Here is a 24493-nt window from a genome sequence, read left to right on the forward strand (position 1 = left end):
CCCAAATGTGGAATAAGTGTTTAGAATTTGGGGGTGAATCTCCCATTCGTGGACTTGTTGGTGATCTCGAGAGAGGTTGTCTGCTAGCTGATTCTGGATCCCTGGAATAAACTGTGCTATTAGGCGAATGTGGTTGTGAATCGCCCATTGCCATATCTTTTGTGCCAGGAGGCACAGCTGTGTCGAGTGTGTTCCCCCCTGTTTGTTTAGATAATACATTGTTGTCATGTTGTCTGTTCTGACACGAATGTATTTGTGGGTTATGATGGGTTGAAATGCTTTCAACGCTAGGAATACTGCTAACAATTCGAGGTGATTTATATGCAACTTCGTTTGATGTACGTCCCATTGTCCTTGGATGCTGTGTTGATTGAGGTGTGCTCCCCACCCTGTCATGGAAGCATCTGTTGTTATCACGTATTGTGGCACTGGGTCTTGGAAAGGCCGCCCTTTGTTTAAATTTATACTGTTCCACCATAGAAGCGAGATGTATTTTTGGCGGTCTATCAACACCAGATCTAGAAGGTGACCCTGTGCCTGTGACCATTGCGATGCTAGGCACTGTTGTAAGGGCCTCATGTGCAGTCTTGCGTTTGGGACAATGGCTATGCATGAAGACATCATGCCTAGGAGTTTTAATACCATCTTTGCATGTATTTTTTGTGTCGGATACATGGCTTGTATAACCTTGTAAAAATGTTGAACCCTTTGTGGACTTGGAGTGGCTATCCCCTTTGTTGAGTCGATTGTCGCTCCTAAGTATTGCTGTGTTTTGCACGGCAGAATGTGTGATTTTGCATAGTTGATGGAGAAACCGAGTTTGTATAGGGTTCGTATGACATACTCTGTGTGGTGTGAACACTTTGTTAGGGAGTTGGCTTTGATTAGCCAATCGTCTAGGTAGGGGAACATGTGTATTTGCTGCCTTCTGATATGTGCAGCTACTACTGCTAGGCATTTTGTAAATACTCTTGGTGCGGTTGTTATACCGAACGGCAACACTTTGAATTGGTAGTGTATTCCCTTGAATACGAACCTTAGGTATTTCCTGTGCGAGGGATGTATCGGTATGTGGAAATACGCGTCCTTTAGATCTAAGGTTGTCATATAGTCTTGTTGTTTTAGCAGTGGTAATACGTCTTGTAGCGTGACCATGTGAAAGTGTTCCGATTTGATGTAGATGTTTAGTGTTCTGAGATCTAAGATTGGTCTCAGTGTTTTGTCTTTTTTTGGTATTAGAAAGTACAGTGAGTAAACTCCTGTGTTCCTTTGTGTACGTGGTACAAGTTCTATTGCGTCCTTTTGCAGTAATGCCTGAACTTCTAATTCCAGAAGGTCTAAATGCTGTTTTGACATGTTTTGTGTTTTTGGTGGGACATTTGGAGGGATTTGGAGAAATTCTATGCAATAACCATGTTGGATAATTGCTAAGACCCAAGTGTCTGTTGTTATTTCCTCACAAGCTTTGTAAAATTGGCTTAGTCTTCCCCCCACTGGTGTTGTGTGAAGGGGTTGAGTGACTTGTGAGTCACTGTTTGGTTGTAGGGGTTTTGGGACCTTGAAATTTTCCCCGGTTTCTAGGGAATTGTCCCCCTCTGTACTGGCCCCGAAAGCCTCCCCTTTGGTACTGTCCCTGGTAGGTAGACGGTGTTGATTGTGAGGTGCTGGCTTGTGTGGCTTGACCCCGAAACCCCCCTCTGAAGGGTGTTCTGCAAAATGTGCCAAAAGTGCCTCTGCCCTGCGGGGAATAGAGTGCGCCCATGGCCTTGGCTGTGTCAGTGTCCTTTTTCAATTTCTCAATCGCCGTGTCCACATCGGGTCCAAACAATTGTTGTTCGTTGAACGGCATATTGAGCACTGCCTGTTGTATCTCGGGTTTAAACCCGGATGTGCGCAACCATGCGTGCCGTCTTATGGTTACCGCAGTATTTATTGTTCTTGCAGCTGTATCCGCTGCATCCATAGAGGAGCGTATTTGGTTATTAGAGATATTTTGTCCCTCCTCAACTACTTGTTTTGCCCGTTTCTGTAATTCTTTGGGTAGATGCTCGATGAGATGCTGCATCTCATCCCAATGGGCTCTGTCATATCGCGCTAGGAGCGTCTGAGAGTTCGCGATGCGCCACTGGTTTGCAGCTTGTACAGCAACCCTTTTTCCAGCTGCGTCGAACTTGCGGCTCTCTTTGTCTGGAGGTGGGGCGTCGCCGGATGTGTGCGAGTTGGCTCTCTTGTGAGCTGCCCCTACTACAACTGAATCTGGTGGCAGTTGTGATGTGATAAAAGCAGGGTCTGTGGGCGGTGCTTTATATTTTTTCTCCACCCATGGAGTTATCGCTCTGCTTTTGACAGGATCTTTAAAGATCTGTTTTGCGTGCCTTAGCATTCCCGGGAGCATAGGCAGGCTTTGATAGGTGCTATGGGTGGAGGAGAGGGTGTTGAAAAGGAAGTCATCCTCGACAGGTTCTGAGTGTAACAACACGTTATGGAACTCTGCTGCCCTAGCAACCACCTGTGCATACACTGTGCTGTCCTCGGGTGGTGAGGGCTTGGTAGGGTACGACTCAGGACTATTGTCTGATACTGGGGCGTCATATAGGTCCCAAGCGTCCTGGTCATCTTGGCTCATGGTGGTATGAGCGGGTGAATGTGACGGAGTTTGTGCCGGTGATGTATGACTTACAGGTGGAGGAGAGGGTGGTGGAGTTACTTTCTTCACCACTTTTGCTTGTGGTGTTTGTTCTTGAGTTTGGAACTCGAGTCTCCTTTTTCTCCTGATTGGGGGAAGAGTGCTGATCTTCCCTGTCCCACTCTGTATGAAGATCCGCTTCTGGGTGTGGTCTACGTCAGTGGATTGTAACTCTTCTTCAAATCTGTGTTTGCGCATTTGAGAGGACAGTGATTGTTCCTCTGAATACGAGCTGGCAGTCGGTTCGGTTGTAGGGCGTTTTGGCACCGAAACTGTGTCTTTGCTTGTTTTCGGCTCCGAGGAGAATTTTCTCTTTTTTGTAGTCGAGCTTTCTCGGCGTCGATCATCCTCGGTGCCGCTGCCTCTGCGTCGAGCAGCTTCGGTTCCGCTGTCTCGGCGTCGACCCTTTTCGGCAGCACTTTCTCGGTCCCGAGATTGCTGCGTGCCTGTGTCTCGACCCGAGTCGGACGATCTCGGCACCAGTTCGCCCTTTTTCGGTGCCGATGGACGGTCACCTATTTTATGGGTTGAGCCATGGCCTGTTGGCAGTGGCGTCCCCTGGGCCTTGTCTGTTTTCCTGTGTGGTGCTTGTTTCGACGTCTTACTCACGGTTTCTTCGACGTCGAACTCCTCTGAGTCCGATTCATGGATGGAGAAGGCTTCCTCTTCTCCTTGTTCCTCGAACCCACGTTGTCCTGTCGGCGTGGACGCCATTTGCAACCTTCTGGCTCTTCGGTCACGGAGCGTCTTTCGGGACCGGAACGCACGACAGGCCTCACACGTCTCTTCCTTGTGCTCGGGCGACAGGCACAAGTTACAGACCAAATGTTGGTCTGTATACGGATATTTGCTGTGGCATTTAGGACAGAATCAGAACGGGGTCCGTTCCATCGGTGTCGATTTTACACGCGGTCGGGCAGACCAGGCCCCGACAGGGGGGTCGAAGTTACCCCGAAGGGCTACCGGAGCTCTTCACGATTCGGTGTCGATTCTATCTAACCCGATACCGAACGAAACAATACCGACGTAGTTTTCCGAAGTTTTGACTATCTTTCCGTCCCGAAACCCGGAGCGAAAAGGAACACGTCCGAACCCGATGGCGGAAAAAAAACAATCGAAGATGGAGTCGACGCCCATGCGCAATGGAAACAAAGGAGGAGGAGTCCCTCGGTCTCGTGACTCGAAAAGACTTCTTCGAAGAAAAACAACTTGTAACACTCCGACCCAACACCAGACGGCGGCCTATGCACAGCATGTGTATCTGCAGCTACACATGCCACCGAACATGCTTTTATGACTGGTATCCTAAATAGAGAAGTTGAGTGCGTAATTTGCAGGTAAGCTGAAATTGCTGTAAGATGTATCTTAATGGAAGAAAAAGCTAGCTTTGACTTTTGCAGATGTAGTAAGTATCCTACGATGTCTTTGGCAGATGCGTGTACGGGTTGAATTTGATTATTATGGCAGTAATAAACAAATCTTTTCCACTTATTTGCATAGCAATGTCTAGTGGTAGGTTTCCTAGCTTGTTTTATGACCTCCATACATTCATGTGTAAGGTCTAAGTGTCCGAACTCTAGGACTTCAGGAGCCAGATTGCTAGATTCAGCGTGTAAAGAAATGGCTCCCTGTTGCAGTTACCCCCCACTTTTTGCCTGATGCTGATTGACTGAGAAGTGTGCTGGGACCCTGCTAACCAGGCCCCAGCACCAGTGTTCTTTCACCTAAAATGTACCATTGTTTCCACAATTGGCACAACCCTGGCACCCAGGTAAGTCCCTTGTAACTGGTACCCCTGGTACCAAGGGCCCTGATGCCAGGGAAGGTCTCTAAGGGCTGCAGCATATCTTATGCCACCCTGGGGACCCCTCACTCAGCACAGACACACTGCTTGCCAGCTTGTGTGTGCTAGTGGGGATAAAATGACTAAGTAGACATGGCACTCCCCTCAGGGTGCCATGCCAACCTCACACTGCCTGTGGCATAGGTAAGTCACCCCTCTATTAGGCCTTACAGCCCTAAGGCAGGGTGCACTATACCACAGGTGAGGGCAAAGGTGCATGAGCACTATGCCCCTACAGTGTCTAAGCAAAACCTTAGACATTGTAAGTGCAGGGTAGCCATAAGAGTATATGGGCTGGGAGTCTGTCAAACACGAACTCCACAATGGCTACACTGAATACTGGGAAGTTTGGTACCAAACTTCTCAGAATAATAAACCCACACTGATTCCAGTGTTGGATTTATTAAAAAATGCAATCCCCCTGTATTTTACCCAATTGTTCAGTGCAGGACTGACTGGTCTGTGCCAGCCTGCTGCTGAGAGACGAGTTTCTGACCCCATGCGGTGAGAGCCTTTGTGCTCTCTGAGGACAGAAACAAAGCCTGCTCTGGGTGGAGGTGCTTCACACCTCCCCCCTGCAGGAACTGTACCACCTAGCAGTGAGCTTCAAAGGCTCAAGCTTCGTGTTACAATTCCCCAGGGCACTGCAGCTAGTGGAGATGCCCGCCCCCTGGACACAGCCCCCACTTTTGGCAGCAAGTCCAGGAGAGATAATGAGAAAAACAAGGAGGAGTCACTGGCCAGTCAGGACAGCCCCTAAGGTGTCCTGAGCTGAGGTGACTCTGACTTTTAGAAATCCTCCATCTTGTAGAAGGAGGATTCCCCCAATAGGAATAGGGATGTGACCCCCTCCCCTTGGGAGGAGGCACAAAGAGGGTGTACCCACCCTCAGGGCTAGTAGCCATTGGCTACTAACCCCCCCAGACCTAAACACGCCCTTAAATTTAGTATTTAAGGGCTCCCCAGAACCTAGGAAATCAGATTCCTGCAACTTACCGAAGAAGAAGACTGCTGAGCTGAAAACCACTGCAGAAGGAGAAAGACACCAACTGCTTTGGCCCCAGTCCTACTGGCCTGTCTCCTGCCTTCTAAAGAAACCTGCTCCAGCGACGCTTTCTCCAGGACCAGCGACCTCTGAATCCTCTGAGGACTGCCCTGCTTCCAAGAGACCAAGAAACTCCCGAGAACAGCGGCCCTGTTCAACAAAGACTGCAACTTTGTTTCAGAGGAGCAGATTTAAAGACCCCTGCAATCCCCGCAAGAAGCGTGAGACTTGCAACACTCCACCCGGCGACCCAGACTCGACTGGTGGAGAACCAACACCTCAGGGAGGACACTCCGGCGACTCCGAGACTGTGAGTAACCAAAGTTGTCCCCCCTGAGCCCCCACAGCGACGCCTGCAGAGGGAATCCCCAGGCTCCCCCTGACCGCGACTGCCTGACTCTAAAATCCCGACGGCTGGAAAAGACCCTGCACCCGCAGCCCCCAGCACCTGAAGGATCGGAACTCCAGTGCAGGAGTGACCCCCAGGAGGCCCTCTCCCTTGCCCAGGTGGTGGCTACCCCGAGGAGCCCCCCCCCTTGCCTGCCTGCACCGCTGAAGAGACCCCTTGGTCTCCAATTGACTCCCATTGGAAACCCGACGCTTGTTTGCACACTGCACCCAGCCGCCCCCGCGCTGCTGAGGGTGTACTTTTTGTGTGGACTTGTCCCCCCCCGGTGCCCTACAAAACCCCCCTGGTCTGCCCTCCGAAGACGCGGGTACTTACCTGCTGGCAGACTGGAACCGGGGCACCCCCTTCTCTCCATTGAAGCCTATGCATTTTGGGCACCACTTTGAACTCTGCACCTGACCGGCCCTGAGCTGCTGGTGTGGTGACTTTGGGGTTGCTCTGAACCCCCAACGGTGGGCTACCTTATATATATGCTATTGTGATTATTCAAAGTTCCTAAAGTACTTACCTGCAATACCTTTCATGCAAAGTATTACATGTAGAATTTGAACCTGTGGTTCTTAAAATAAACTAAGAAAATATATTTTTCTATACAAAAACCTATTGGCCTGGAATTGTCGCTGAGTGTGTGTTCCTCATTTATTGCCTGTGTGTAGGTACAACAAATGCTTAACACTACTCCTTTGATAAGCCTACTGCTCGACCACACTACCACAAAATAGAGCATTAGTATTCTCTCTTTTTGCCACTATCTTACCTCTAAGGGCAACCCTTGGACTCTGTGCATACTATTCCTTACTTTGAAATAGTGCATACAGAGCCAACTTCCTACAGGTAATGAATGCCGGGTCAGAGGGAGGTGGTTTAAATTTTTTCTCCACTCTGGGAGTGATGATCCTGGCTTTGACTGGCTCTTGAAAAATTTTATGTGCGTGTTTCAACATGCCTGGAAGCATGGGAAGGGACTGGTATGTAGTGTGAGTGGAGGATAATGTATTAAAGAGAAAATCATCCTCAAAAGGCTCAGTGTGCATGGCTACGATGTGGTATGATGCCACCCTAGCCAGAACCGGAGTGTATGTAGTGCTATCTTCTGGTGGTGATGGTTTGGAAGTATAGCAGTCTGGGCTATTATCAAAAATGGAATCTGGATCATAGAGATTCCATGGGTAGCCAATGTTGTGTTGTGAATCTGCAGAGCGTACTGGAGACTATGCAGGTGTAGGAGTAGTAGGTGGAGAGACAGGTGAGGAGAATGAGGAGGAGACTGATGAAGTGAAAATTGTGGAGTTGGAGTTTTTTGCTTTGGCCTTGGCACTTTAGCTGGTGGCTGATCAGTGTCCAATTGTCCTTGAAAGGCTAGCTTCCTTAGTCTTTAGAGGAGGTACAGTTAGAATCTTGCCAGTGTCTTTATGAATATGAATTCTGGCCTGCCAGATTTTCCTCCATTTGTGTGAGTTCCTCCGAAAAACTATGGCTTTCTTTAAGTTGTTTTGAAAGTCCATGCTCCTCTGTGTAGATGGGTCTTTTCGGCTCCAAAGCCAGTTTTCTCGGGATGGAAAGGCCGGGAGTGGATGTTGAGCTCGGGTCCGAAAGGGATTTTTGAGGCTTCGACTCAATGGGTCGGTGTTTCCCTGTTTCTGAGCCTGTGCTTCAGCTCGAGTCCGAAGGCTTCGGTGGCGTGGCCTCTCGGTGCCGAAGTTGTTGCTTGGTCTTTTTGCGGGTGGAGCCATGGCCTTCTGGCAGTGGCATTCCCGAGGCCTTGTGTTTAGTCTTGGATTGGACAGGGGCAGGTGCACTCATGTGCTGTCCTGCCATGACCAGTCTGTCCTCCTCGGACTCTTGCACGGAATCAGACCCTCGGACGGAGACTGCGGTGTGCATAATCTCCTTTTCCTCCACGTCGAGACGTTCGGTGCTTCTCGACGCCGTTTCCAACCTTCACGCTCTTCTGTCTCGTAGAGTCTTCTTCGAGCGGAAGGATCTGCAGGCCTCACAAGTATTCTCTCGATGGCCAGGAGATAGACAAAGGTTACAGACGAGATGTTGGTCTGTATATGGGAACTTGGCGTGGCACCGAGGACAAAAGCGAAATGGGGTCTGGTCCATGAGGCTTCCACGTGGTCGGCCCGAGTTGGGCACGGGTGCCCCAAAGGGCGAGTAAAGAAGTGGATCCACCGGTACCAAAGTGTTAATGAGAGATGATACGTGATCGAAACAATACAGACGAATTAGACAGTTTTTAGGACCTTTCCGACTCGAACTACCGGAGCGAAAAGAAACACGCCGAACCTGATGGCGGAAAGAAAACAATCTAAGATGGAGTCGATGCCCATGCGCAATGGAGCCGAAGAGGAGGAGTCACAGGACCTATGCATAGCATGTGTATCTGCAGCTACACATGCCATTGAACACACACACACACACATATATATAAAATGTCACTTACCCAATGTACATCTGGTCGTGGCATGAGACGCTGCAGATTCACATGCTGTGCATTATCCTGCCATCTAGTGTTGGGCTCGGAATGTTACAAGTTGTTTTTCTTCGAAGAAGTCTTTTTGAGTCACGAGACCGAGGGACTCCTCCCTTTCGGCTCCATTGCGCATGGGTATCGACTCCATCTTAGATTTTTTTTCCCCGCAGCGGGTGAGGTAGGAGTTGTGAGTATACTAGATGTGCCCATGCAATGGAGTAGGTATGTCTGTACATAATGTGTATCAAAAGAATGTTTATTTACAAATTTTAAATTTTCATTCAACTAATAACGGCTACAGGCTCCCGGGGAGGTGGGAGGGCGCATCTGAATCTGCAGCGTCTCATGCCACGAACAGATGTACACTGGGTAAGTGAGATTTTCCGTTCGGTGGCATGTGTAGCTGCAGATACACATGCTGTGCATAGACTAATTAGAAGTGATCTCCCCAAAAAGCGGTCTTTTAGCCTGTAGGAGTTGAAGTTGTCTGAAATAATGTTCTTAATACAGCCTGTCCTACTGTGGCTTGTTGTGTTGCTAAAATCTACACAGTAATGCTTAGTGAATGTATGAGGCGTAGACCAGGTGGCTGCCTTGCAAATTTCTGTCATAGGTATATTCCCAAGAAAAGCAATTGTGGCACCTCTCTTCCTAGTGGAATGTGCTCTTGGTGTAATAGGTAAATCTTTTTGCTTTAATATAGCAAGTATGAATACATTTAACTATCCATCTGGCAATGCCTTGTTTGGATATAGGATTACCTGCATGAGGTTTTTGGAAGGCTACAAACAATTGCTTTGTTTTACGAAACTGTTTTGTTCTGTCAATGTAATACATTAGTGCTCTTTTTATGTCTAATGTATGTAAGGCTCTTTCGGCTACTGAATCTGGTTGCGGAAAGAAGACTGAGTTCCACAGTTTGGTTTAGGTGGAATGATGATATGACCTTTGGTAAGAAATTGGGATTTGTACAGAGAACCACTTTATGTTTATGTATTTGTATAAAGGGTTCTTGAATAGTAAATGCTTGTATCTCACTTACTCTTCTAAATGATGTGATAGCTATTTTCCAAGTCAAGCATTGCATTTCACAAGAGTGCATGGGTTCGAATGGTGGTCCCATGAGTCGTGTTAATACAATATTAAGGTTCCATGAAGGTACTGGTGGTGTCCTTGGGGGTATGATTCTTTTTAGTCCCTCCATAAATGCTTTAATGACTGGGATTCTAAAAAGCGATGTTTTGAATGCGTAATCTGCTGATAGACAGATATTGCAGTGAGATGTATTTTAATGGAAGAGAATGCTAGATTAGACTTTTGTAAGTGTAATAAGTAGCTTACAATGTCCTTTGTGGAGGTATGTAGTGGTTGAATGTGATTAGTGTGGCAGTAGCAAACAAATCTTTTCCATTTGCTTGCGTAACAATGTCTAGTTGTAGGTTTTCTAGCTTGATTAATGACCTCCATACACTCTTGTGTAAGGTTTAGATGTCCGAATTCCAAGACTTCAGGAGACAGATTGCTAGATTGAGCGATGCTGGATTGGGGAATCTGATCTGTTGTTTGTGTTGTGTTAACAGATCTGGTATGTTTGGTAATTTGATGTGAGGTACTACTGATAAGTCCAACAGTGTTGTGTACCACGGTTGGAGAGCCCAGGTTGGTGCTATGAGTATTAGTTTGAGTTTGTTTTGACTTAGTTTGTTGACCAGATAAGGAATGAGTGGGAGAGGGAGAAAAGCTTACGCAAATATCCCTGACCAACTGATCCATAGTGCATTGCCCTTGGATTGAGGGTGTGGGTACCTGGACGCGAAGTTTTGGCATTTTGCGTTTTCTTTTGTTGCGAATAGGTCTATGTTTGGTGTTCCCCAGCGGAGGAAGTGATCCTGTAGGATCTGGGGATGAATTTCCCATTCATGAGTTTGCTGGTGACCTCGACTGAGATTGTCGGCTAACTGGTTCTGAATGCCTGGTATGTATTGTGCTATCAGGCGAATGTTATTGTGAATTGCCCAATGCCAAATCTTTTGTGCTAAGAGACAGTTGTGACAAGTGTGTCCCCCCTTGTTTGTTGAGATAATACATTGTTGTCATGTTGTCTGTTTTGACAAGAATGTGTTTGCGGGCTACCAGTGGTTGAAATGCTTTTAATGCTAGAAGACACAGGTACTTACCTGCTAGCAGACCGGAACCGGAGCACCCCTGTTCTCCGTAGGCGCCTATGTGTTTTGGGCCTTCCTTTGACCTCTGCACCTGACCAGCCCTGTGCTGCTGGGGCGGTGGCTTTGGGGTTGCCTTGAACCCCCAACGGTGGACTGCCTATGCCCAGGAAACTGAACTTGTAAGTGCTTTACTTACCTCAGAAACTTAACCATACTTACCTCCCCCAGGAACTGTTGATTTTTGCACCAAGTGTCCACTTTTAAAATAGCTTATTGCCATTTTAACCTATACTGTGTGTACTACTGCTTTAATTCAAAGTTATTTACTTACCTGTGTGGAGTACCTTGGATTTTATGTATTTACTTCAAATCTTGAATCTTATGGTTCTAAAATAAATTAAGAAAATATATTTTTCTTTATAAAAACCTATTGGCCTGGAGTAAGTCTTTGAGTGTGCCTGTACAACAAATGCTTAGCACTACCCTCTGTGAAGCCTATTGCTCGACCATACTACCACAAAATAGAGCATTAGAATTATCTAATTTTGCCTCTATCAACCTCTAAGGGGAACCCTTGGACTCTGTGCACACTATCTCTTACTTTGAGATAGTATATACAGAGCTAACTTCCTATAAGGGGGGCACCTTAAGCTGCCCTCTGGGTGATGTCATAAGCCTTGGTTAGATCTGGCTGGCATTAGCCTGGATTTATGACAAGGTGTTTGATACTAAACAACACAGGTTTCAGTGAAGCCATTATGTAGCTGGGGAAGTTGTAATGTTGAGTGTCCAGTACATACCTTAAGATGGATTCCCTGTTCACTTGCAATATCCGGTAATCCAATAAGGCATCGCAGGGGGTCAGAAACTCATCTGAGGTGGCAGGCTGATCGATACCAGTCAGCCAGCATAGAGGTCTAGTAGGTTTTCGAAGGGCCCCTCTAAGGTGCAGTCTGGATGCATGTCATAATAAATCCAATATTGATATCAGTATGGATTTATTAAGATGAAATGTTTGATACCAAACACCACAGGTTTTAGTGAATCCATTATTTAGGTGGTTAACATTGTGCTTACCAGTGCCCAGTACATACCTTAAGATGTCTTCCCTGCTCACTTGCAATATCTAGTAATTGAACTAGACATCACAAAGGGGTCTCTGCACATCCAGGCATGGCCACACATCAAATACAGCACTTAGGGATCTAAGGCCTGCTGCAGTGGTGACCACATATATTAGATGCAGTGACTTGGGCATGGCACATGATGAGTGTGCCGTGTCGTGTTTGCCTCAGTTTGTACCATGACATGCAGTCTGCAATGGCAGGCTGCATTCAATTTGTAGACTGGTCCCTTAGCGTGGCACAATACATGCTGCAGGCCTTACGGACCACTCTAATATCCAGGGCCTAGGTATCAGGGTTACCGTTTACTGGGGACTTATAGGGGTTCTAAAGTGTGGGCCAATTATACACAATTAGACCTTTAACCTTGTATCAGGCAAAGAGTACTGGGGACCTGGTTAGCAGGGACCCAATGCACCTTCAGTCGAGAAACCCAAGTGACAAAAAGAAAGTGGTGGGGGTAACCATGTCACTGTGAGTAGGGGTGGAGAGGAGAATGTCTTAGATGAACAGGGCTGGTGGTTGGGATGCCAGACAGGTCCTGCTGCATGTTGCTGCAGACCCACTGGTGTTTCCTACTTTACAGGAGCATCTTCATCTGGAAGGAGAGACCCAAGAGGCAGGTGTTGTGGTCTGGGGACAGGCAAAGGTTACACCATTTATCAGTCCACAGATAATCTGAGTGGCAATCAAGCACACTACTGGAATGGTGAGTGTTCTGTCACCCATGCCTAATTCTCAGACAACAGAGCCTGGAAGTGTGCAGGGTCCCCAAAGGAGGCTAAGCAGAGAGTGGAACTAGATGACTATGTTCCTCTAGGTTTGAGAGGTTTCCGATGCATACTTTGCAGATAACGCAGCTCAAAAGAGCTTGATGCAAGTGATCGAGAAGGACAATAACTGGACACAAACAGCATGTGTAAAACACAGCAAACTCTGAGCCAACTCTGTGTACATTCAAACTCGATAGCTGTGCCCATGCTCAATACACACTGACAGAAATCACACCACATCGCGTGACTCAAGAGATCTCAAAGAAAAACACCTTGCAAACATCCAAGCCCAACAATATATGGCAGGAGTGCATCTACAACACTACATGCTACTAACACATTATACATCTTCAGACCTATACACACCCAACTATAAACAAATACACACATGTAGGAAGTTGGCTCTGTATGTGCTATTTCAAAGTAAGGAATAGCATGCACAGAGTCCAAGGGTTCCCCTTAGAGGTAAAATAGTGGTAAAAATAGATAATACTAATGCTCTATTTTGTGGTAGTGTGGTCGAGCAGTAGGCTTATCCAAGGAGTAGTGTTAAGCATTTGTTGTACATACACATAGGCAATAAATGAGGTACACACACTCAGAGACAAATCCAGCCAATAGGTTTTTGTATAGAAAAATATCTTTTCTTAGTTTATTTTAAGAACCACAGGTTCAAATTCTACATGTAATATCTCATTTGAAAGGTATTGCAGGTAAGTACTTTAGGAACTTTAAATCATAAAAATTGCATGTATACTTTTTAAGTTATTGACAAATAGCTGTTTTAAAAGTGGACACTTAGTGCAATTTTCACAGTTCCTAGGGGAGGTAAGTTTGGGTTAGTTTTACCAGGTAAGTAAGACACTTACAGGGCTTAGTTCTTGGTCCAAGGTAGCCCACCGTTGGGGGTTCAGAGCAACCCCAAAGTCACCACACCAGCAGCTCAGGGCCGGTCAGGTGCAGAGTTCAAAGTGGTGCCCAAAACGCATAGGCTAGAATGGAGAGAAGGGGGTGCCCCGGTTCCGGTCTGCTTGCAGGTAAGTACCCGCGTCTTCGGAGGGCAGACCAGGGGGGTTTTGTAGGGCACCGGGGGGGGGACACAAGCCCACACAGGAATTTCACCCTCAGCAGCGCGGGGGCGGCCGGGTGCAGTGTAGAAACAAGCGTCGGGTTTGTAATGGAAGTCAATGGGAGATCTCGGGATCTCTTCAGCGCTGCAGGCAGGCAAGGGGGGGGGTTCCTCGGGGAAACCTCCACTTGGGCAAGGGAGAGGGACTCCTGGGGGTCACGTCTCCGGTGAAAGTCCGGTCCTTCAGGTCCTGGGGGCTGCGGGTGCAGGGTCTCTCCCAGGTGTCGGGACTTAGGATTCAAAGAGTTGCGGTCAGGGGAAGCCTCGGGATTCCCTCTGCAGGCGGCGCTGTGGGGGCTCAGGGGGGACAGGTTTTTGTACTCACAGTCTTAGAGTAGTCCTGGGGTCCCTCCTGAGGTGTTGGATCGCCACCAGCCGAGTCGGGGTCGCCGGGTGCAGTGTTGCAAGTCTCACGCCTTTTGCGGGGAGCTTGCAGGGTTCTTTAAAGCTGCTGGAAACAAAGTTGCAGCTTTTCTTGGAGCAGGTCCGCTGTCCTCGGGAGTTTCTTGTCTTTTCGAAGCAGGGGCAGTCCTCAGAGGATGTCGAGGTCGCTGGTCCCTTTGGAAGGCGTCGCTGGAGCAGGATCTTTGGAAGGCAGGAGACAGGCCGGTGAGTTTCTGGAGCCAAGGCAGTTGTCGTCTTCTGGTCTTCCTCTGCAGGGGTTTTTCAGCTAGGCAGTCCTTCTTCTTGTAGTTGCAGGAATCTAATTTTCTAGGGTTCAGGGTAGCCCTTAAATACTAAATTTAAGGGCGTGTTTAGGTCTGGGGGGTTAGTAGCCAATGGCTACTAGCCCTGAGGGTGGGTACACCCTCTTTGTGCCTCCTCCCAAGGGGAGGGGGTCACAATCCTAACCCTATTGGGGGAATCCTCCATCTGCAAGATGGAGGATTTCTAAAAGTCAGAGTCACCTCAGCTCAGGACACCTTAGGGGCTGTCCTGACTGGCCAGTGACTCCTCCTTGTTTTTTCTCATTATTTTCTCCGGCCTTGCCGCCAAAAGTGGGGCCTGGCCGGAGGGGGCGGGCAACTCCACTAGCTGGAGTGTCCTGCTGGGTTGGCACAAAGGAGGTGAGCCTTTGAGGCTCACCGCCAGGTGTGACAATTCCTGCCTGGGGGAGGTGTTAGCATCTCCACCCAGTGCAGGCTTTGTTACTGGCCTCAGAGTGACAAAGGCACTCTCCCCATGGGGCCAGCAACATGTCTCGGTTTGTGGCAGGCTGCTAAAACTAGTCAGCCTACACAGATAGTCGGTTAAGTTTCAGGGGGCACCTCTAAGGTGCCCTCTGGGGTGTATTTGACAATAAAATGTACACTGGCATCAGTGTGCATTTATTGTGCTGAGAAGTTTGATACCAAACTTCCCAGTTTTCAGTGTAGCCATTATGGTGCTGTGGAGTTCGTGTTTGACAGACTCCCAGACCATATACTCTTATGGCTACCCTGCACTTACAATGTCTAAGGTTTTGTTTAGACACTGTAGGGGTACCATGCTCATGCACTGGTACCCTCACCTATGGTATAGTGCACCCTGCCTTAGGGCTGTAAGGCCTGCTAGAGGGGTGTCTTACCTATACTGCATAGGCAGTGAGAGGCTGGCATGGCACCCTGAGGGGAGTGCCATGTCGACTTACTCGTTTTGTCCTCACTAGCACACACAAGCTGGCAAGCAGTGTGTCTGTGCTGAGTGAGAGGTCTCCAGGGTGGCATAAGACATGCTGCAGCCCTTAGAGACCTTCCTTGGCATCAGGGCCCTTGGTACTAGAAGTACCAGTTACAAGGGACTTATCTGGATGCCAGGGTCTGCCAATTGTGGATACAAAAGTACAGGTTAGGGAAAGAACACTGGTGCTGGGGCCTGGTTAGCAGGCCTCAGCACACTTTCAATTGTAAACATAGCATCAGCAAAGGCAAAAAGTCAGGGGGCAACCATGCCAAGGAGGCATTTCCTTACACAACCCCCCCCCCAAACGAAAGAGGATGAGACTAACCTTTCCCAAGAGAGTCTTCATTTTCTAAGTGGAAGAACCTGGAAAGGCCATCTGCATTGGCATGGGCAGTCCCAGGTCTGTGTTCCACTATAAAGTCCATTCCCTGTAGGGAGATGGACCACCTCAACAGTTTAGGATTTTCACCTTTCATTTGCATCAGCCATTTGAGAGGTCTGTGGTCAGTTTGAACTAGGAAGTGAGTCCCAAAGAGGTATGGTCTCAGCTTCTTCAGGGACCAAACCACAGCAAAGGCCTCCCTCTCAATGGCACTCCAACGCTGCTCCCTGGGGAGTAACCTCCTGCTAATGAAAGCAACAGGCTGGTCAAGGCCATCATCATTTGTTTGGGACAAAACTGCCCCTATCCCATGTTCAGAGGCATCAGTCTGCACAATGAACTGCTTAGAATAATCTGGAGCTTTTAGAACTGGTGCTGAGCACATTGCTTGTTTCAGGGTGTCAAAGGCCTGTTGGCATTCCACAGTCCAGTTCACTTTCTTGGGCATTTTCTTGGAGGTGAGTTCAGTGAGGGCTGTCACAATGGATCCATATCCCTTCACAAACCTCCTGTAATACCCAGTCAAGCCAAGGAATGCCCTGACTTGAGTCTGGGTTTTTGGAGCTACCCAGTCCAGAATAGTCTGGATCTTGGGTTGGAGTGGCTGAACTTGGCCTCCACCTACAAGGTGGCCCAAGTAAACCACAGTTCCCTGCCCTATCTGGCATTTGGATGCCTTGATAGAGAGGCCTGCAGATTGCAGAGCCTTCAAAACCTTCTTCAGGTGGACCAGGTGATCCTGCCAGGTGGAGCTGAAGACAGCAATATCATCAAGATAAGCTGTGCTAAAGGACTCCAAGCCAGCAAGGACTTGATTCACCAACCTTTGGAAGGTGGCAGGGGCATTCTTTAAACCAAAGGGCATAACAGTAAACTGATAATGCCCATCAGGTGTGGAGAATGCGGTCTTTTCTTTTGCTCCAGGTGCCATTTTTATTTGCCAGTACCCTGCTGTCAAGTCAAAGGTACTTAGGAATTTGGCAGCACCTAATTTATCAATGAGCTCATCAGCTCTTGGAATTGGATGGGCATCTGTCTTGGTGACAGAGTTGAGCCCTCTGTAGTCCACACAAAACCTCATTTCTTTCTTCCCATCTTTGGTGTGAGGTTTGGGGACTAAGACCACTGGGCTAGCCCAGGGGCTGTCAGAGCGCTCAATCACTCCCAATTCCAGCATCTTGTGGACTTCCACCTTGATGCTTTCCTTAACATGGTCAGACTGTCTGAAGATTTTGTTCTTGACAGGCATGCTGTCTCCTGTGTCCACATCATGGGTACACAGGTGTGTCTGACCAGGGGTTAAGGAGAAGAGTTCAGGAAACTGTTGTAGGACTCTCCTACAATCAGCTTGCTGTTGGCCAGAGAGGGTGTCTGAGTAGATCACTCCATCTACTGTGCCATCTTTTGGGTCTGATGACAGAAGATCAGGGAGAGGTTCACTCTCTGCCTCCTGATCCTCATCTGTTACCATCAACAGATTCACATCAGCCCTGTCATGGAAGAGCTTAAGGCGGTTCACATGGATTACCCTTTTGGGGCTCCTGCTTGTGCCCAGGTCCACCAGGTAGGTGACCTGACTCTTCCTTTCTAGCACTGGGTAAGGGCCACTCCCTTTGTCCTGGAGTGCCCTGGGAGCCACAGGCTCCAGAACCCAGACTTTCTGCCCTGGTTGGAACTCAACCAGTGCAGCCTTTTGGTCATACCAAAACTTCTGGAGTTGTTGGCTGGCCTCAAGGTTTTTGGTTGCCTTTTCCATGTACTCTGCCATTCTAGAGCGAAGGCCAAGCACATAGTCCACTATGTCCTGTTTAGGCTCATGGAGAGGTCTCTCCCAGCCTTCTTTAACAAGAGCAAGTGGTCCCCTTACAGGATGACCAAACAGAAGTTCAAAGGGTGAGAATCCTACTCCCTTCTGTGGCACCTCTCTGTAAGCGAAAAGCAGACATGGCAAGAGGACATCCCATCTCCTTTTGAGTTTTTCTGGGAGCCCCATGATCATGCCTTTTAATGTCTTGTTGAATCTCTCAACTAAGCCATTAGTTTGTGGATGGTAGGGTGTAGTGAATTTATAAGTCACTCCACACTCATTCCACATGTGCTTTAGGTATGCTGACATGAAGTTGGTACCTCTGTCAGACACCACCTCCTTAGGGAAACCCACTCTGGTAAAAATACCAATGAGGGCCTTGGCTACTGCAGGGGCAGTAGTCGACCTAAGGGGAATAGCTTCAGGATACCTGGTAGCATGATCCACTACTACCAGGATATACAGATTTCCTGAGGCTGTGGGAGGTTCTAGTGGACCAACTATGTCCACACCCACTCTTTCAAAGGGAACCCCCACCACTGGAAGTGGAATGAGGGGGGCCTTTGGATGCCCACCTGTCTTACCACTGGCTTGACAGGTGGGGCAGGAGAGGCAAAACTCCTTAACCATGTTGGACATATTGGGCCAGTAGAAGTGGTTGACTAACCTCTCCCACGTCTTGGTTTGTCCCAAATGTCCAGCAAGGGGAATGTCATGGGCCAATGTTAGGATGAACTCTCTGAACAGCTGAGGCACTACCACTCTCCTAGTGGCACCAGGTTTGGGGTCTCTGGCCTCAGTGTACAGGAGTCCATCTTCCCAATAGACCCTATGCGTTCCATTTTTCTTGCCTTTGGACTCTTCAGCAGCTTGCTGCCTAAGGCCTTCAAGAGAGGGACAGGTTTCTTGTCCCTTACACAGCTCCTCCCTTGAGGGACCCCTGGGCCTAAGAGCTCAACCTGATAAGGTTCAAGCTCCAAAGGCTCAGTTCCCTCAGAGGGCAGAACTTCTTCCTGAGAAGAGAGGTTCCCTTTCTTTTGCTGTGTTGCAGTTGGTTTCCCAACTGACTTTCCTTTCCTCTTGGTAGGCTGGGCCATTCTTCCAGACTCCAGCTCTACTTGTTCACCCTGTGCCTTGCATTGTGCTCTTGTTTTCACACACACCAGTTCAGGGATACCCAGCATTGCTGCATGGGTTTTTAGTTCTACCCCAGCCCATGCTGAGGACTCCAGGTCATTTCCAAGCAGACAGTCCACTGGTATATTTGAGGAGACCACCACCTGTTTCAGGCCCTTGACCCCTCCCCATTCTAAAGTAACCATTGCCATGGGATGTACTTTTCTCTGATTGTCAGCGTTGGTGACTGTGTAAGTTTTTCCAGTCAGGTATTGGCCAGGGGAAACCAGTTTCTCTGTCACCATGGTGACACTGGCACCTGTATCCCTCAGGCCCTCTATTCTAGTCCCATTAATTAAGAGTTGCTGTCTGTATTTTTGCATGTTAGGCGGCCAGACAGCTAGTGTGGCTAAATCCACCCCACCCTCAGAAACTAGAGTAGCCTCAGTGTGGACCCTGATTTGCTCTGGGCACACTGTTGATCCCACTTGGAGACTAGCCATTCCAGTGTTACCTGGATGGGAGTTTGGAGTGGAACCTTTCTTGGGACAGGCCTTGTCTCCAGTTTGGTGTCCATGCTGTTTACAGCTATGACACCAGGCCTTTTTGGGATCAAAGTTTTTACCCTTGTACCCATTGTTTTGTGAAGAGGCTCTGGGCCCACCCTCCTGTGCAGGTTTTTGGGGGCCTGTAGAAGACTCTTTACTATTTTTATTTTTGGTTGTCTCATCACCCTTCCCCTGGGGAGTCTTTGTGACCCCTTTCTTTTGGTCACCCCCTGTTGAAGTCTTGGACACCCTTGTCTTGACCCAATGGTCCGCCTTCTTTCCCAATTCTTGGGGAGAAATTGGTCCTAGGTCTACCAGATGCTGATGCAGTTTATCATTGAAACAATTACTTAACAGGTGTTCTTTCACAAATAAATTGTACAGCCCATCATAATTACTTACACCACTGCCTTGAATCCAACCATCTAGTGTTTTCACTGAGTAGTCAACAAAGTCAACCCAGGTCTGGCTCGAGGATTTTTGAGCCCCCCTGAACCTAATCCTGTACTCCTCAGTGGAGAATCCAAAGCCCTCAATCAGGGTACCCTTCATGAGGTCATAAGATTCTGCATCTTTTCCAGAGAGTGTGAGGAGTCTATCCCTACACTTTCCAGTGAACATTTCCCAAAGGAGAGCACCCCAGTGAGATCTGTTCACTTTCCTGGTTACACAAGCCCTCTCAAAAGCTGTGAACCACTTGGTGATGTCATCACCATCTTCATATTTTGTCACAATCCCTTTGGGGATTTTTAACATGTCAGGAGAATCTCTGACCCTATTTATATTGCTGCCACCATTGATGGGTCCTAGGCCCATCTCTTGTCTTTCCCTTTCTATGGCTAGGAGCTGTCTCTCTAAAGCCAATCTTTTGGCCATCCTGGCTAACAGGAGGTCATCTTCACTGAGAGCATCCTCCGTGATTTCAGAAATGTGGGACCCTCCTGTGAGGGACTCACTATTTCTGACTAACACAGTTGGAGACAGGACTTGAGGGGTCCTGTTCTCCCTATTTAGGACTGGAGGAGGGACATTGGCCTCCAAGTCACTAATTTCTTCCTCTGTGATGTCATCATCAGAGGGGTTGGCTTTTTCAAACTCTGCCAACAGCTCCTGGAGCTGAATTTTGGTAGGTCTGGAGCCAATGGTTATTTTTTTGATATTACAGACAGACCTTAGCTCCCTCATCTTAAGATGGAGGTAAGGTGTGGTGTCGAGTTCCACCACATTCATCTCTGTATCAGACATTATTCTGCTAAAAGTTGGAAGACTTTTTAAAGAATCTAAAACTGTTTCTAGAATCTAATTTCAAACTTTTAACACACTTTTAAACTCTAAAAGGCAATGCTAAACAGGGACTTAACACACAAGGCCCTAGCAGGACTTTTAAGAATTTAGAAAACTTTTCAAATTGCAAAAATGAATTTCTAATGACAATTTTGGAATTTGTCGTGTGATCAGGTATTGGCTGAGTAGTCCAGCAAATGCAAAGTCTTGTACCCCACCGCTGATCCACCAATGTAGGAAGTTGGCTCTGTATGTGCTATTTCAAAGTAAGGAATAGCATGCACAGAGTCCAAGGGTTCCCCTTAGAGGTAAGATAGTGGTAAAAATAGATAATACTAATGCTCTATTTTGTGGTAGTGTGGTCGAGCAGTAGGCTTATCCAAGGAGTAGTGTTAAGCATTTGTTGTACATACACATAGACAATAAATGAGGTACACACACTCAGAGACAAATCCAGCCAATAGGTTTTTGTATAGAAAAATATCTTTTCTTAGTTTATTTTAAGAACCACAGGTTCAAATTCTACATGTAATATCTCATTTGAAAGGTATTGCAGGTAAGTACTTTAGGAACTTTAAATCATAAAAATTGCATGTATACTTTTTAAGTTATTGACAAATAGCTGTTTTAAAAGTGGACACTTAGTGCAATTTTCACAGTTCCTAGGGGAGGTAAGTTTTGGTTAGTTTTACCAGGTAAGTAAGACACTTAGAGGGCTTAGTTCTTGGTCCAAGGTAGCCCACCGTTGGGGGTTCAGAGCAACCCCAAAGTCACCACACCAGCAGCTCAGGGCCAGTCAGGTGCAGAGTTCAAAGTGGTGCCCAAAACGCATAGGCTAGAATGGAGAGAAGGGGGTGCCCCGGTTCCGGTCTGCTTGCAGGTAAGTACCCGCGTCTTCGGAGGGCAGACCAGGGGGGTTTTGTAGGGCACCGGGGGGGGGACACAAGCCCACACAGGAATTTCACCCTCAGCAGCGCGGGGGCGGCCGGGTGCAGTGTAGAAACAAGCGTCGGGTTTGTAATGGAAGTCAATGGGAGATCTCGGGATCTCTTCAGCGCTGCAGGCAGGCAAGGGGGGGGTTCCTCGGGGAAACCTCCACTTGGGCAAGGGAGAGGGACTCCTGGGGGTCACGTCTCCGGTGAAAGTCCGGTCCTTCAGGTCCTGGGGGCTGCGGGTGCAGGGTCTCTCCCAGGTGTCGGGACTTAGGATTCAAAGAGTCGCGGTCAGGGGAAGCCTCGGGATTCCCTCTGCAGGCGGCGCTGTGGGGGCTCAGGGGGGACAGGTTTTGGTACTCACAGTATCAGAGTAGTCCTGGGGTCCCTCCTGAGGTGTTGGATCGCCACCAGCCGAGTCGGGGTCGCCGGGTGCAGTGTTGCAAGTCTCACGCCTTTTGCGGGGAGCTTGCAGGGTTCTTTAAAGCTGCTGGAAACAAAGTTGCAGCTTTTCTTGGAGCAGGTCCGCTGTCCTCGGGAGTTTCTTGTCTTTTCGAAGCAGGGGCAGTCCTCAGAGGATGTCGAGGTCGCTGGTCCCTTTGGAAGGCGTCGCTGGAGCAGGATCTTTGGAAGGCAGGAGACAGGCCGGTGAGTTTCTGGAGCCAAGGCAGTTGTCGTCTTCTGGTCTTCCTCTGCAGGGGTTTTTCAGCTAGGCAGTCCTTCTTCTTGTAGTTGCAGGAATCTAATTTTCTAGGGTTCAGGGTAGCCCTTAAATACTAAATTTAAGGGCGTGTTTAGGTCTGGGGGGTTAGTAGCCAATGGCTACTAGCCCTGAGGGTGGGTACATCCTCTTTGTGCCTCCTCCCAAGGGGAGGGGGTCACAATCCTAACCCTATTGGGGGAATCCTCCATCTGCAAGATGGAGGATTTCTAAAAGTCAGAGTCACCTCAGCTCAGGACACCTTAGGGGCTGTCCTGACTGGCCAGTGACGACTCCTTGTTTTTTCTCATTATTTTCTCCGGCCTTGCCGCCAAAAGTGGGGCCTGGCCGGAGGGGGCGGGCAACTCCACTAGCTGGAGTGTCCTGCTGGGTTGGCACAAAGGAGGTGAGCCTTTGAGGCTCACCGCCAGGTGTGACAATTCCTGCCTGGGGGAGGTGTTAGCATCTCCACCCAGTGCAGGCTTTGTTACTGGCCTCAGAGTGACAAAGGCACTCTCCCCATGGGGCCAGCAACATGTCTCGGTTTGTGGCAGGCTGCTAAAACTAGTCAGCCTACACAGATAGTCGGTTAAGTTTCAGGGGGCACCTCTAAGGTGCCCTCTGGGGTGTATTTGACAATAAAATGTACACTGGCATCAGTGTGCATTTATTGTGCTGAGAAGTTTGATACCAAACTTCCCAGTTTTCAGTGTAGCCATTATGGTGCTGTGGAGTTCGTGTTTGACAGACTCCCAGACCATATACTCTTATGGCTACCCTGCACTTACAATGTCTAAGGTTTTGTTTAGACACTGTAGGGGTACCATGCTCATGCACTGGTACCCTCACCTATGGTATAGTGCACCCTGCCTTAGGGCTGTAAGGCCTGCTAGAGGGGTGTCTTACCTATACTGCATAGGCAGTGAGAGGCTGGCATGGCACCCTGAGGGGAGTGCCATGTCGACTTACTCGTTTTGTCCTCACTAGCACACACAAGCTGGCAAGCAGTGTGTCTGTGCTGAGTGAGAGGTCTCCAGGGTGGCATAAGACATGCTGCAGCCCTTAGAGACCTTCCTTGGCATCAGGGCCCTTGGTACTAGAAGTACCAGTTACAAGGGACTTATCTGGATGCCAGGGTCTGCCAATTGTGGATACAAAAGTACAGGTTAGGGAAAGAACACTGGTGCTGGGACCTGGTTAGCAGGCCTCAGCACACTTTCAATTGTAAACATAGCATCAGCAAAGGCAAAAAGTCAGGGGGCAACCATGCCAAGGAGGCATTTCCTTACAACACATTATATATATTTTTATATATTTTTATATATATATATATATATATATATATATATATATATATATATATATACATACATATATATATATATACATACATATATATGTGTGTGTGTGTGTGTGTGTGTGTATGTATCTCAAACAACACCCTTTCAGGTTTGGTGTGCCACATCAATTGGACAAAAAAGGAGAGAACTCTGAGTATGCTTAAAGACCTTGTTGTAGAAAGGCAAAAGACTCTTTCCAGTTCTGCGTGGATGGCACTGTGCTAATCCTATGCTTAAAGACTGCAGCAGAAATGGCAAAATACTTTGTCTTTTGCTAGTTTGGCGTGTATGTCACAGTGCTAATCGTATGCTTAAAAACTTTCCTAGAAAAGCAGACATTTGAGGTGAGCCGATTCAGTGTCACAGGGGTTGTAAGGTGCTCTATACAAGAGTTGCTCTACACCTTAACTTGTGAACTACCCAGAAATCTCAGCATTTTTTGATAGCATCAACTTGCATACAAATATATATACACAGATACATACATAAATACATACACCTATATACACACACACACAAAGTCATATATACACATAGCATTGTGTGTTACATTTAACTTCTTGTAGAAATAAAAAGTGACAAATTCACCAAGAAACATTTCACTACTCACTATTGACTTTCATGGACTGCAGGCTCCTGGAAGACACTGGGTCGTAGTTTTAGCCAATCCAATGAGACATTGATGGCAGGTAGGGGGTCAGCAACGGTAGATTCATTCCGGTATGAGCTCTGAAGCGGCCACTTGCACAATACACCAAGGAAGGACACTATGGATAAGAGGGGTAAGGGGTCAATACAGATCTACCTCCTTACATTCCTCAGTCATTCTGGTTGTAATAAGATGCAAGGCCATGTGTTATTGGTAGCGCAATACCTATATTTTTCTGATATACGCTGAACATCTGCTCAATGTTTATAATGCAGAGTCATTGGCTAAATCGGTAGGCAACGTTAACACTATGGTAGAGAATGGTTCAATACAGTTCTGCAACTACTGAAGGCTAAAAGATTACTTTGGTGGAGACCTATTTAAAAAAAAAGAAAATGCACCTCTAGGCTTTAAGCCTAC

The 24493-nt window shown here is 47.8% G+C and overlaps 1 protein-coding gene across 6 annotated transcripts in view; it reads right to left on the reverse strand.

Annotated features, from left to right (window-relative positions):
• Nucleotides 1-24493, reverse strand: part of SMG7 (SMG7 nonsense mediated mRNA decay factor) — a 468256-nt gene that overhangs the window by 279639 nt on the left and 164124 nt on the right. For all 6 annotated transcript variants that reach the window (XM_069232041.1, XM_069232046.1, XM_069232045.1 and 3 more), the window contains one exon: nucleotides 24035-24191. In XM_069232041.1, the coding sequence (XP_069088142.1) occupies nucleotides 24035-24191 (157 nt within the window). The remainder of the gene's footprint in view (nucleotides 1-24034; nucleotides 24192-24493) is intronic.

The sequence above is a fragment of the Pleurodeles waltl genome, chromosome 4_2 (assembly GCF_031143425.1).
Source record: "Pleurodeles waltl isolate 20211129_DDA chromosome 4_2, aPleWal1.hap1.20221129, whole genome shotgun sequence".
In the NCBI taxonomy this organism is placed as follows: Eukaryota; Metazoa; Chordata; class Amphibia; order Caudata; family Salamandridae; genus Pleurodeles; species Pleurodeles waltl.